At 37.3% G+C, this 15,761-nt stretch overlaps 1 protein-coding gene across 1 annotated transcript in view; it reads left to right on the forward strand.

Moving 5' to 3' along the window:
• Positions 1-15,761, forward strand: part of EPAS1 (endothelial PAS domain protein 1) — a 110,913-nt gene that overhangs the window by 82,993 nt on the left and 12,159 nt on the right. The window contains exons 7-11 of the mRNA XM_074205219.1: positions 6,973-7,079; positions 11,354-11,501; positions 12,361-12,569; positions 14,004-14,182; positions 15,141-15,251. Of these exons, the coding sequence (XP_074061320.1) occupies positions 6,973-7,079; positions 11,354-11,501; positions 12,361-12,569; positions 14,004-14,182; positions 15,141-15,251 (754 nt within the window). The remainder of the gene's footprint in view (positions 1-6,972; positions 7,080-11,353; positions 11,502-12,360; positions 12,570-14,003; positions 14,183-15,140; positions 15,252-15,761) is intronic.

Here is a 15,761-nt window from a genome sequence, read left to right on the forward strand (position 1 = left end):
ATGTAGTAAAGAGCAGAGAGCAGATATCTAGACCTCATAGAGCACTTTTGTAATTCTCAAAATGCACATATCATGTTATCATGAGTACTTATGTCTTAGCCACTGCGATAGGGGGTAAGCTTCATGAGAGCAAAGATCTAAACTTGACCTAACCTTATCTTAACTCATCTTGACTTATCTAAACTTTCCTCCAGTGCCTTGTAAAGGGATCTGTACAACATTAATAATAATTAATTATCATGACTATTGCTGTCATCATACAAAGGCATAAGGTTTTGCAATTCTCAATAAGTAGAACTACTTTAAAAAGTCTACTAAGGGCATTGCATTTTTCTCCCAGTAAACTTTCAGGAGACCAATTAAAAGAACTAAACTCTAAATTCAGTAATGCTGAAGTGATGAGTGGAGAGAGAAGTTTAATGACATTAATTGTGCAGTGGGGGAGAATTGTGTTGAAGTGATTAGCAGATTAGTTAATAAGGGCACATGAGCAGTTTAGCTGTAGTCCATAGCTATTTTAAGTCCTTAATCCCTAGGTATTGTTTGTTAGTTGCTTGAACTAGGTTTAGAATTTTCTTCTTTTTTTTTTTTTTGATCACCTCCATTTGTTTTCTTGTCTTGCTTTTCCTCCCCATGTACTTAACTACCAGCTCCTGGATACCCAGCCAGAGATGAACACTCCAAAACTCACCACTCACCTGTATCAGTTAATACGAAAGGGGTTTGGCTCTCCCCTCCCACTTTCAGTATTAATCTGGAATTACACCAGATAGAATGAAATATGACACGCATGAGAGCATATGCATTCCTGCCCAAGGGAGCATTTTCTCATAAGAGAAATTAGGAGGGAAATGTCAGGCAATTTAGAGCCCATGAAATGATCTTGGTGGAAGCCTGGAGACATTTTCTTAGGTACAAAAGGGTAAATACAGCAGATTGAAGAAAGTGGAGAAAGATGGAGCATGAAAGACATTAGTTGCTTCCAAATAAACAATATAATGAGATATTATTTGTAAAGTGCTTTATAGGCACATAATAAACATATAGCATAAAATGCTATATAAATATTAGCTATGGGGGAAAAAAGCATTTTAAATCACAGGAAATCAAAGACAAGGGTTTCAGATGATTTGGAACCAAGCTTCTATTTGTGGGGTTTTTTTTTTTTTGCTTCTCTAGTAAACCCCACAAAGTTCATCATTAATTATGCCCAACACAACAAACTTTCTTTTATTGATATGTTGTAAAATCAATCATGTATTTTTCTGTATCTGTTATGTATATGTATGTCTGGCACATAGTGGGGAGGAAGAAGCTGAAGAGATTGCTCAGGGGTGAAAAGTGGTCATCATCAATCTGTTACAATGAGAAGAACATAGAAGATGATATGAATTGATTCCTTCTACCTGGATGACTGTACTCTAGATGTTTTTCTAAGTTGCTATTTAGTTTATCATCTAATGTGTGCCAAACATTGCAATATAGTACCTAGGACATTGGACTTGGAGTCAGGAAGAACTGAGTTCATATCCTGTCTCAGATATTTTCTAGTCATGATCCTAGGAAAGTTATTTAATCACTCCTGGTTTCTTTCTCTTCATCTGTAAAAAATGAGGGGATTGGACTTGATGGCCCTTTCCATCTATGGATAGGTAATTCCCTGAAGAGAGAAATATAAGACATACCCCTTGCCTTCAAAGAGTTTACAATGGAGTAGGAAAAATGAGAGAAAGTAACACAAACTAAATAATACTTTACTACCCAAAGTGAAGACAATATGTGTGTGTGTTTTGTGCCCTAGTAATGTAACTTAAAAATCAGCTTTTTTTTAAAATTCGTGAGTCATCTAATGGAGAAAGAAGTTTCAAGCAGAAAAATATACCTTATAATTAAAAGGGAAGGATTGAGAAGAAACCTCTGATGACTGATTTCCCTCACACCTAATATAGGTTTGAGGATTGCTGCCATTCCAAAAATTCTTCTCTAATTGTTGTTAGTTTGATGTCTTCCCAGTATCATAGGAAATGACCCACTGGGTAAAAGTAGGAACATAAAAAGAGTCCAAAAAAAAGAATTTAGGAATTCAATTTATGCTGGCCCTAAAGGCAGGCATCCTTGGTCCATAGGTCTAGAATTAGAAGGAATCTTAGAAGCCATGAAATCTAACTCCCTCATACAGAGGAGGAAACAGAGGACTAAGAAGATTAAGAGACATGCCTAACGTCATTCAGCTAGTAAGTGGCAGAGGTCACATTTGAACACAGGATCTTTGGACTCCAGAGTCAATATTCTTCCTACTGTACCAACCTAGATGATGAGTCCATGTCCATAGACTCAAATTCTGTGTCCATGTGGCTTTTACATATTTGCATGCTTCATTGAGACCAGGCAGTGACAATCTCAGCTTAATACATTATAGTTTATAACTAATCTGAAGCCCTTATACTACTGAGTCTCAGAGCAGTTAAGTAATTTACCCATGGTTACATATATATGACAAAGTAAGAGTCAGAAGGATTTGAACCCAGGTCTTTTTGGCTTTAAGTCCAGCAATCTATAAAAATAAAACTCAGTTCATTTGGAGTAACTGAAAAATCACTTAAAATAATGAAAAAGTATCAAAGTCATTGAGAAATTGCATTTTTAATAAAATCCTTCATAATGACTGGAACTAGTTTAGTAAACTTCTGCCTGGTATTGTAAGGGGCTGCCGTGATGAATGTTTCAGAATTAGCTCCTAACTTAAATATAAATAGCTAATTTATTTAGTGTACCCTCTATTAATGGAACAGAGATACAAGCTATGGCTGTGAGAGTTGGACTATAAGGAAAGTTGAGGGCCACAGAATTGGTACTTTTGAATTGTGGTACTGGAGATGACTTTTGAGAGTACTTTGGACAGTAAGGAGATCAAACCAGTCAAAACTTAAAAGAAATTATTCACTAGAAGATCATTTGGGCAAGCTGAAGCTTAAGTACTTTGACTGCATAATGAGAAGATAGAAGAAGATGGAATTCATTGGACCCTGATGTTAGGAAAGATTGAAGGGAAAAGGTAAAGGGGACGGCCAAGGATGAGTTGGATAGATATTGTCATGAGGTAATGAACATGAGTTTGGGAGATAGTAGAGGGTAGAAGGGTCTGGGTACTGTGGTTACAAAAAGTCAAACACAATTGAACAACAACAAACAGTAAATTTGAATTCCAAAGCAGTAGAATCTGAATTTTGTGCCATTATCACATCTGGGCTTGTATCTTAGTTTTTTTTGTTTGTTTGTTTGTTTGGGCAATGGGGCTAAGTGGCGTGCCCAAGGTCACACAGCTAGGTAATTATTAAGTGTCTGAGGCCGGATTTGAACTCAGGTACTCCTGACTCCAGGGCCTACACTCTATCCACTGTGCCACCTAGCTGCCCCCTGGGCTTGTATATTAGAACAGAAGTGAGACTCTCCATTTGCTTTCATGTGACCTTGGGAGTGTCCTAATCATTGTCACTATAACTCTGAGAATCATTTCCTTCATATACCTCTCCACTTCAGGAAAATTGCTTTCAAGTATACTTGTTTTGTTTTTTTCAAGGATAAGGAGTAATTCAAAATGTTTGAACAATGATTTCAAAAGCAATGAAGATGTTTTAAAATCATCTTTACCTGGAAATAGAAACACATAGATTTTCTTTCTGTGTCTTCCCTATTTCTAAGTTATCATTTTATTCTCTTTCTTCCATTGCCTCTCTCTTGATTCACTGTCATTTAATCACCTTCCCCTTTCTCCAGATCATTCTATTTCTATTTCTATTTCTTCTTCCTTCTTCCTTGCCTTGCTTAATCTTCCATTCCAGTCCTGCCCTTCTGCCTATACCATTTAATGAAAATAAATTTTAAAACATTTATTACATCTGTTGAAAAAATCTTGGTGCTCCTCATTTAATTTTCAAACTAGGTGAATTGATTGAATCTTTTATATTTATAATCCTTGAAAAGAAAAAGAATGGAAATGAAATTGAATGGTTGTTTTTTTTTTTTAACTAATTTGTGAATCTCAATTGTTTTATAATACTATAGAGCCAAACTCCTTTTCCAGAGTCTGGCATAGACCACTTCTTAGAAGCATCCTGAAATACTTGGAATGCCTTCTCTGGACTCCTGCAATCCCCTGTCCCGGTAAACTGGCGCCGAGTCATGTACATTAAGGGTAGCTACGTGCTGGCAGACAGAGGCAGAGAACCATGAGCTTGAAGTTGGGGTTTCCTGGCTTTGTGAACTTTGACAACTCAAATGGTAGCTGATTGTGTATATGCTCGGTATATTTCCCAGATTTTTTTTATGGCAATCTGTTTTTTAAAAAAAAAATGGAAGAAGAAACATTACATGTTTATTTTAGTTGACAAGATAAATTGTGGCAGCTTCTAGTTAACTATCTGGCAATTCTGAAGAATAAGCTTGTTCTTCTGTTTTCAAAACATGTCATTGTATGTCTTTCATTAATTAGATAATGGATATTATATTATCAGCTTGGTTATTATAAATATTTGCTTTGAGAGTTTTCTCTGGACTATACTAACTTTGAAAGAGGATGTTTCAACTCCTCTTGGGAGAGGGAGGTGCAATTAACTCCTCAGCTCTCCAAATCTTCATTTTTAAGCTCTCTAGGAAATGTATTTTAATAGGAGGTGAATTTTTATTCACCCTAGCAAATAAATGAATTTGGCAGGTTACCTTGCCCTCCCTCCCCCCACAAAAAAATCCTAACCCTCCTCTCAATCACCAATATCTCCCTAATGCCAACAACCTATATCTCTGGAAGGGATTTTTTAAAAATTGAAAAGAAGTTGGATGTATTGTAAAGAAATTAGACTCTGGGTAACAGAAGGACCCACACTGTCCTGTCCCCAAATACTCCAATCATTCCCCTTCACTATGAGGTACACTAAGTTGAAGACATTGGTGTGGGAGACCAGAGAGCATGTGTGCAGGCCCCTCTCAGTTCAAGGCCAAGGGAAGGAAACAAATCCTTCTCAGTCCATAGCTGGCAGCTCAGGGAAAGTGAGTTCCCTGTACTAAAGTTGGCTGGACCGGAATTTCACTTGAGAAACCTCTTTGCCTCAGCCAAATCAGCTGATGCTAAAGCCTTTCTAACTTAGCTTTGCTGTGGTATAACTTGGCTTGGACCCCAAGTACCACACAAGCAGAGAATTTACCCTTTCTTTGCCCAGATCTGCTTTTCCAGTAGAAAATCAGAACCTCATTTTGATTTTATTCATGGTAGTGGTAATAGTAGTAAATTCTGCTGGTGGTGGTAGTAGAAGTAGGAGGAGGAGGAGGAGTCATGGTTAATGTTTATGTAACTCTTTAAAGCTTGCAAAGCCCGTTTCCAAATACATTAATTCATTTACTTCTTACAAAAGGTACTAATATTATTTCCATTTTACAGATAAGAAAACAAAGGATTAAGTTACTTGTCCAGGGTCACACAACTAGTAAGCATCTGAGGCAGAAGTCAAATTAGAGTCTTCCTGTATGTCTACCATGCCCCTTACCTGCTTTTATCAGCAGAAGATGGCATGGGTTTTGCAAGTAGGTTTAGATCATGATGGAGGGAGACACTAGTGAACTCTTCCCCCTACTAGGCTTGATGGTACACTGACCCTAGATTTAATGAAGTAGAGGAAAAAGCAAATGATTGGAAGGAAGAAAACTCAATATTTTTCTTTCTTCTTTGCTTGTTTTCAGTGGTGATGTATAACATAGAAAAAGTACAATTTAAGTCATATTCAATTTCTGACACCCACTGACTCTGACTGTGGAATCCTGATCAAGTGATCTACCTGCTTAGTCCCTATGGCAATAGGGAATACTCATCTGCATTAGAAAAGGGAACCTTTTCACACAGATTAGACACAGTTCTAGGACCAAAAAAAAAAATCTAGAATACTCTAATTAAAGACCCACTTTATTATTATTATTATATAAATTTATTTATTTATTTTTCCAACTACATGCTAAGAGTTTTCAGTATTCATTTTTTGTAAGATTTTGATTCCACATTTTCCTCCCTCCCTCCTTTCTTTCCCTCTCCTTGAAATGAATACTCCGATTTAGGTTATAACTATGTTAAACTTATTTCCATATAGGTCACATTGTGAAAGAAGAATCAGAACAAAAGGGGGAAAAAACCCTGAGAGGGAAAAAAACATGAAACATAAAACATTTTTAAAAAAAAGGAAAATAGTATGCTTTGGTCTGCATTCAAACTCCATATTTCTATCTCTGAATGTATAATTGTGAAGTCCTACTTTAAAGTCAAATGGGGAAGTTCAGCTTTCCAAGATCAGTCCTTCCCCCCCCCCGATATCTCATATTTTCCTATTTTTTTTCCTTCTTTCTCCCTATCAAATGTCATTCATAGTTATACTGAGATTTAGGTGGACTGATAATAGTTTAAGGTATGGACTTCTTTCAGGGGGCTTTGTTCTGTAACAGGGATCAACACTTCAACTAAAGAGATGAATCACTAAAGTAGAATTTTAGGCATTAGTGAAGAGGGTGAGGAAATTTTTAGGAGTCAACAGTATCTCGCCAATGACTCAGAAAGCACATCATGAAATCACATGTCTATTCCCCCTACATATAAAGCCAACCTTGTCTGTCTTACTCTAAATGTTTGCATCTCAGAGTATTTCATCTCCCTGAATAGAAATCTCTTCCTACTTCCATGGGGTGGTGTAGAAGAGTAGATAGACTGGATCTTATTTTTGATAAAATGTTAGTACAGTGACACTCCCTTTGGGTCCCACTTGAGTGGAAGAGAGGCAAAGCCTGTAAGGGAAGAAAAGATAATATATGTGTTTGATTTACAATGATATGAGACAGCCAAAGCTAACTATGGCTATTGGTATATGCTTTCATCTTTGCTAAATCTGTTTGTCTTTTTGTTTTTGCTTTTCCATATGCATTTGATTTTAAATGAAGAATTACTGAATTGATTGGCTACCATCCTGAAGAGCTGCTTGGGCGCTCTGCCTATGAGTTCTACCATGCCCTGGATTCAGAAAGTATGACCAAGAGTCACCAGAATCGTAAGTGATTCAGTTTTCCCCCAAGTCTTCCTAGATATAAGCTGAGTTGGATAATAAGGAGTGTACTTGTAGATTTTGTCCTTTTGGTTCTTCTCCAGGTGACAGGTTAACAAAGGTCTGAGTGTTGGACTTTGTGGTCTAGAAATGGACTGGCAGGGACTGGGAAGACGCTTAGGGCAAGAAGCCCTTGGATAGGAGAAGCTATAATAAATTATTCTTTATAATTTGGATCCACAGGGAGAGTTGGTTGAGGGAAGAGTCTTATCTAAGGGCCTAATGTACAACCATCCTTGGGCTGGGTTCTGTTGGAAGGAAAAAAATAAGTACAATCACCTCAAGTAACTTATAATCTTCTTGAAAAGGCAGAACAAAAAGATATGAAAAAAATGAAGAGGCAAGCCAGGGTATAGTGGGAAAAGAACACTGGATTTGGAGTAAAAAAAGCCTGGGTTAAAATCCTGGTTCAGCTGCGTGATCCTGACTAGACTGCTTTCCTTCTGATCCTCAGATTTCCTTACTTGTAAGATAGACTAAAAATACTTATACTATCTACCTCACAGGGCTGTTGGAAGATCAAGTGAGGAAATACATCTAGGATATTCTTTGAAGTACTTGAAATATTTTATGTAGGCTATTGAGTATAATAATGAAACGGATCCATGTGGACAAAAGCAATAATGGTCTGAAAAGAAGTGGCCTGGTCATGAATTGAGTATAAGAGATAACAGAAGGACAGCTAAGTGATGCTCTGGTATCACTTGTGCATGGATTAAGGTCTCTTTGGAGAATTTACAGAACTATATGAATGAGACTCACCTAGGATGAGAAAGGGGCTCATAATCTGTAGCAATGGAGGAAGTTCTTACTGCAATGAAATCATAAAATTATTGAATTTTCATGAGTTATAATATCAATTGATGTTAGAACAATAGCATGATTTTCTATGATTATATGTTCATTGTATAGTATGTATTCTGCAGAAGAAGCCAAAATGGACAATTTTATTGCAGAAAATGGAAATGTTTTTGTATAAACAAAATCAACATAATCCATATTGGAAAGGAAAGATATAATTGGGAAGAACAATCTTTGCAGCAAGTATATAAAGGTCTAATAAAATATATATGTGAGTGTATATATATCTATCTATATATATATATATATTTCAAATATGTAAGACTATTTCAAATATGCAAGACTGTCAGTTATGTACAGTTAATAAAACTATTAAAGAACAATTCTCAACAGAAAAAAATGACAGCTATCAACAGTCATATGAAGAAATGTTCCAAAATACTAGCTCAAAATATGGGGGAATTGGGCATGGGTTAGAAGTTGGATCAACTTAAACTGAAGTTTCTGTTTTCCTCCTTGCTCTCACACAGGCATCTTTGTTAGTAAATAGTGGCAAATTTTCTTCCCATTTTTCTTTATTCATTGACACATAAAAAATCCAAAAAAAATATATTTGTTTAAGTTTACATATTACTCTGCTTGTAAGAGACAAAAAGAGAATAGAGTACCTTTCTAATGACTGGGTAAGCTCAGTATTTAAAACAGACAGATAATTGAAAGCTGTCATTTCCAAATGGATTTGTAATTTATCCCATTTTAAGTCTCAAGGAAGGGTTTAGTTGCTCTTTGTTGTATAAGGACATTACGTGCTCTTAGAAAAAAACAGAATCAAGATTAAAGGCAATAAAAGGTCTGTCTGTGATGTAGCAGGCCCCCTCATCATGCTTGCAATGATGAGAAAACTGATGTAATTATATTGCAGTGACAGAGCAGGACTGTCTGATCACTAGAAATACAATTAAAATCTTCCCAAAATGCACTATTTAATCAACATTAACAGTACTAATTCTGTACCTCTTCCACACAAAGGCAAGTCTGCCAGAGTTAACAACAGCCTGGTGGAAGTTTCCTGGAATCACTGTTTGTAGCCTAAATTCTATCAAATTTCCTGGTTCCCAGAGTAGAGAGTGAATGATGGCCATGCCCAAACCATGAGTGATCAGATGGTCCAAACATCCTTGGGGTTGGCCATGGGGCAAGTGCTAGATTTTATTTTCAAGAGCAATGACAAATTTATCTTTTAGTGATATATTCAGGTTCTGGTGACAGAGAACTTACTATGCATATTAATATTGACGAAATGCAGGTTAAATTGAGTAACAGAAATAGCCAGAGGTGGAAAAAAAATCACCAAAGAAAGAGTAACCTGAGAAGGGGGTTATGGTAGGGGGAAGAAGTGGTCCTCCTCCTGTGCTTTGGCAGTGAATCAGGATGTGTATGATCAGAATGTGAAAACCATCTGTAGGACCACCCTTTTGTAGGACTGTCTCACCTGAACCACCTCCTAATTTGTATACTGCTGCCTTCCCAAGTTATTTCCCCAGAAGCATAGTTATGATTATTATATACATACATATATATATATATATATGTTTGTGTGTTTATGGTGGATCAAGCATTTTCTACATAACTGTCTTCCATGGCAAGTATATTATTCCCTTGTTACAGATATGAAACCCTGAAGAGGTAAACCCTGTACACTTGCTCAGTTATAGAGTTAGTAAGGGGCAAAAGCCAGGATTCTAGACCAGGTCTCTTCATGGCAAACCAAAGGACTTTTTCCACTGAACCACATTGCCCACAAAGCACCCAACCATAGGTTAAAAGCATAAGTTCATCCACTTGATCTGCCTCTTTAGGAAGGGCCGTGAGTCTAGAATATTGTTAAATATTTCTGTACCTTGTTATTAGAGCACTTCCATACCTCATAATGTGATAAAAGACCCAAAAAGGCCAAGAAGGTATAGGTATTTCTGTAATGAAATCCAGTGCAAAGGAACTAGTGAGAGAATTGGGGAGCAATAATGTACATTTTTCAAAGAAACTAATGACAAGACTGTTTGTACTTGGAAAGGAAGAGTTTTTATTAAGGACACTTATCTCTGGGAGATTAATTTGTTAGTTCTTCAGGGGGAAAAAATTCCTAGAATGTGTCCCATGGTCAAACGAAAATTTGGATAAAGTTTTTTTTTTCTTGAAGTTTGGATACTCTCCCTACTCCACCCCATTCCTGCTCAGGCTCTGTGAATCATAAATTGATGCTATTTTAATAAGATTTTTGTTAAGAAGAGTCTTAAAGTGTGCTGTGTTTATAGCCTGGTGCACTATTTCTAAGACTACTACTTTCACCAGAAAGTATTTTTCTAAGGATGCTGATTTTATTTATTGCTGTGAGGCAGATAGAAAGGTACCATCATTTATTTCTTTCTTATCTATGAGCAAATCAATTTCCCAAAAAAAAAGCCAAATGGATGGCTTTGGACCACATAAAAAGTCAGGTGTTGGGTTGAAAACAAAAAGTCATAGAAATTCAGAAAGATTAACTTGGAACAGGAAGGGAATTTAAGAGAAAGTCTAGTTCCATCTTTCTATTTTGTAGATGGGAAATCTGAGTCTCAAAGAGGTTAATGGTTTGCTCAATTGTAAGTAAGTGATAGAGGTGGGATCTATATATAAATCCCTAATCTCTCTCCTGAGCTCCAGTCCTACATCATCAAATACCTTTTGGACTCTGTAATGTGACTTCCGTAGACATCTCAAATTCAACATGTCCAAAAACAGAATTTATCATCTTTTCCCACCCATCTTCTGAATTTTCCTAGTGAAATCAAGGACAATCACTCTCCTCCCAGTCACACAAGTGTGAAACCTAAGTATCATCCTTGTTAACATCACTCCCTCACCTCATACATCCAAAGCATTGTCTGCTTTTGTCATTTCTATCTTCACTGCTAGTTCCTCTATTCTCTTCTTGAAAAGCTACCACTTCTTCCTCACTTCTCTGCTTCTTAGAATCCCTGGCTCCCTGTAAGACTCAACTCAAATACCATCTTTTGAAGGATGCCTGTCCCAGACCCCTTGGGTATTATAGCTTTCCTCTCTGACTTAACTTCTGTAATTACTCTGTATGCATCTTGTATGAACCTAATTATTGGAGTGTTTTTTTCCTCATTAAGTTCCTTGAGGACAGGGACCATTTTTGTCTTTTTTCTAAAAATCACCATCATTTAGCACAGAGTGTAGTTCATTGAGAGCACTTAATATTCATTGTTGATTGAACAATTTGTAAATGAGGGCCTTAGACCAAGGTTCCTTCCAATTCTAACATTTTATCTTCTTCCTATCAAACCATGAGTTCTATTATCTCCATTTCATACTCTTCCTAGCCCTCTGACTTCAGACTCTCCTTTTGTTTTCAGTGTGTACCAAAGGTCAGGTGATCAGTGGTCAGTACAGGATGCTTGCCAAGCACGGTGGGTATGTGTGGCTGGAAACCCAAGGGACTGTTATATACAACACTCGAAACCTGCAACCCCAGTGTATCATCTGTGTTAACTATGTCCTGAGGTGAGTTCTTCTAAAACTCCTCTGAGGGGGCCTGGGAACCTAAAGATGGACCCATAGCATTTTTAAGTCTTGAGAAACTTGAAGTCCCACAATAAGGGTGGACCTCCTCATAGACAGGACCTGAAAACATTCATGGCAAATTAATAATTCCAGACTTAATTTTTACACCCTCTTTTCCTATCCCCACCTTATTTTTGTTACAATGTGCATTGTCTGTGATGCAGGGTGGAGAGGAAGTTGAGAAAGAGGAATGAGAACGACTTTCTGGGAAAGGCAAGGTGGAAATTCTTTAGCTGGTATCTTTAGAAACTGAGGAAACAGTACCAGGAAGACATTCTGTCCCCAAAAACCACTTCTGAAAACCTAATGTCAGAAACCTAAAGGTTCTATGTAAAAAGTCTATGATAAAAAGCAGCCTTCACAGTAGGCTTGGGTTCAGAGGATGTTATAATTGTAATCACCTCCATGGTTAGTCGCAGAGTTGAATTATACAGTTCCTTGAAGAACCCAGAGAAACAGCTGTTTTCCCCTTCTGCCTACTGAGAATATCCTTAGACAGAGCAGTCAGGAACCCTGGGATTCTGGGACATCCATACACTTGAATGCTTCTTGTAAGAAAACATATATGAAGAATCTGTGAGTTTGTGGATAAGGGAATTCCTATAACCACCACAGATCCCAACCTATTACAACTTAGTAAATCTTTGGGAGTCACTTAAGTCTCAGAGAGATTAAGAGACTTGCAGATGGCCACATAGTAAATGTCCCAAGCAAGATTTGAACCTAAGTCTTCCTAATATCCCCTACACCATACTGCCTATGTAAAAAGGGACTTGAAGTCTCTTTTTCATTTTATTAGTGAAATCGAGAAGAATGATGTGGTGTTCTCCATGGACCAGACTGAGTCCCTGTTCAAGCCCCACCTGATGGCCATGAACAGTATCTTTGACACCAATGTCCCTGTGTCGGAGAAGAGTAACTTCCTATTTACCAAGCTCAAGGAAGAGCCTGAAGAGCTGGCGCAACTGGCGCCTACACCAGGAGATGCCATCATTTCTCTGGACTTTGGTCAGTACCTCCCACCTGTACAAGCAACCTAGAAGACCCTGAGGAAGGGTAGCTTTCATTTTGCCTTGACCAACTTGAACATGCTTCTCTCTCTTTTTTAATTGAAATTTTTATTGACATCTTTTGTTTTTACATCACCTTAATTTCCTAATATAGTCTTATACTCTCCCCCACCCAAAGCACTATCTCTTATCAAAATATATATAAATATATATATATATATATATATATATATATATATATTTTAAAAGAGAGGAACTAAGGAAGCAGTTTCACAATATTAACCAATTCATCAGTCAAACTCGATAATGCTTTAACTTCTGCTTCCACAGTCCTACAACTCTGGAAAAAAAAAAGGAGGTACTTACTCTTTCAGGGGTTGGGAGTAACCCTGGTCATTATAATTACAGTGTTCTGTTTTGATTTCTGGAGTTACTCTTTCAGTTTACATTGTTGGGCTTTTTTTATGTATGTTGTTTTCCTGGTTGTGCTTCATTTATTTTGTATCAGTTCATATGAATCTTCTCATATTCATCATTTCTTATGTATAATTAAATTCTCCTACACTTACCTACTACATACTACTTCACCATTTGCTCAAACATTCTCTAATCAATTGGCATTTCCCTTGTTTCCTATTCGTTGCAATACAGAGGGCAATTCTAAATATTTTGATGTATATTGGTCAAAGGAATCACAGCTTTCTTTCTATCTTGAATCTCTGAGGGGCTTAGCCCTGAGATATCTATGTAAAAAGTTCATCCCACACTCAACTTTATTCTTTGAATTTTAGGATTAAATGGAATTTTAGAGACCATCTTGTATGATCCCCTCATTTTATCATAGGAGCACAAATTTAGCTAGAAGAGTCCTTAGAAATCATTGAGTCCAACCCCCTCCTTTTACAGATATGGAAACTGAGGCACAGAGAATTTAAGTGATTTGCCCAGGTTACACTGTTAGCAGGTCTGAGATGGGATTTGAATTCATTGCTCTAGCCCCTATATTAAAGAGAGAAGAAAGCTAAGTGACTTATCCAGGACTTCTCTTATGCTACCTCACCTTCATTTTTAATTGTCTTTAAAAGACAGAGGCACTAACTCTATAGGTTATATATATAATTATGTGTAGAAGAGAAATATCCATTTAATGGAATTCTAGTAATGTAGTATCATTCTTAAAACTAATCCTTTCTCTTTGTTTCTTTTTGTGTGTTTCTGTCTCACAACTATATACACAATTTAAATTTGCAAATTTAAATTGTCAAATTTAAATTTATGGCCTACCCAAAACCTGTCCACAAGGCTTTTACTACCTTTCCTGTGTAATTTGAGATTCCCCCTCACTCTTTCCCCCCCCCTCCATGTTTATTCATGACCAATGTAAGTTAACTTAGAGTAAACCTACCCTGACTGCTGGCTCTTATCTCTACAGGAAATCAGAGCTTTGAAGAATCATCTACTTATAACAAAGCCCTTCTGACCCCAAGCCAGCCATGGCCAGGAGACATGAAGAACCACAGTTCTCAGAGTGAGGCCTCATTCACTGTACCCCAGATGGCCCCTCCTGGCAGTACCACCCCCAGTGCCAGCAGCAACAGTAGCTGTTCCACGGTAGGAGGCAAACCAAGCCAGAAATTATTGGGTAGATGACAGGTCAATCAAGCACAAAGTAGGAAGGAGACATTTAGCTTTCTTAATTCCATTATCTTCTTCTTTCCTTTGACAGCCTCAGGTTGCTTGTTGAACAATTTTGTTCTATACACATGGGCTAAACTGCTACTTTTTACTAGATTCAGGAGGGAAATAAGGTAAAATATAGCCACCCCTGCCTTCAGGGGTTTACAGTCTAACAAAAGCAGTAACAGTAATAAAAATTGGAATATGTTAAGTGAACAATGAGTACAAATAAACTACTTAAGAGGTCTGAAGCAAGAAAGTGGGAGATAATGGGGGACCAGGGAGGTCCTCTGAGAAGGAGGGCCAATTGTTAAGAGGGCTAAATGATTTTTCAAAATTGCTCATATTTTAACAGAAAACATTTTTGATAAGAGCCACAAGCCCAACTTACTAAAGATGACCTTGTGCTTAGGAGCAATTCTAACTGAAAGGAGTCTTTGTCCTCTCTTTGCTTTATGTTGACACAAATAGAAAAAAAAAATGTAGACATCTGGACTAATTAACAATCCCTCTTCAAATCCCTACCTCAGTCTATATGTATGGATTGTATAATCATTGAGATATGTTAAACCATATGGAAGAGATAAGAGAAGGTAGTTGACACACACCCTTCCCCACTCTACCTGCCTCTTTATAGTTTCTTGGGAGAAATTGAGCTCATGCATATGAAACTCTGAGAAAACATATAAATTCATGAAGTACTAAATGATATAGGCCAGACTAGATATATACTTCAAGAGATGATATATGAAAACAGCTAATGAGCCTGGCGTTGAGGTTTCCCAACAACCATAGTTACAGACCCCTTGCCAAATAGGGAGAGAGCTGACCAACTGTCTAATAGTCAATCCATTTTTCTTGCCTCTTCTTCTCCCCTATCATTCTCCAACAGCCAAGCAGCCCAGGAGATTATTATAGCTCTCTGGATGAAAATCTGAAGATGGAAGTGATAGAAAAGCTTTTTGCTATGGACACTGAATCCAAGAACCAATGTAATACACAGGTGAGTGATCAGAGAGAGTAATTCCCACCTTCACCTTCATAGAGACTTTGTGAATCCCTAACACTTTCAAGGTTCATAAGCTAGGTAATGATGATGAAAGATCTATATCTCCTCCTATAACTCAACCTGGATTAGGATCTTCATCACCTTTTATGTGGGAACTATTACAATCATTTCCTAAATAGTTTTCCAGTTTCTAGTCTCTCTTTTCTCTAACCCACAGCTAGAGTAATCTTGGCACAAGGTCTGACATATTAACACCTACACTTCCTGCTTAAAGATATGGGGTGGGGGGTTCCCCTATGGAGTAGAATATAACTCCTTATCCTGATATTCAAAGCCATTTAAACTTGGCTTCAGCCTGTCTTTTCAGTTCATTTCCTATTACACTCAATTCTGTTCCCTGATTTGACTCTGCTCAAGCTTGTCTCCATACATTTGCCCAAGCAATCCACCATGCATAGAAAAGATTCCCATCTTCATCCCAATACATGACATCTCCTCTTTTTG

Source organism: Macrotis lagotis, chromosome 1, assembly GCF_037893015.1.
Source record: "Macrotis lagotis isolate mMagLag1 chromosome 1, bilby.v1.9.chrom.fasta, whole genome shotgun sequence".
Lineage (NCBI taxonomy): Eukaryota > Metazoa > Chordata > Mammalia > Peramelemorphia > Peramelidae > Macrotis > Macrotis lagotis.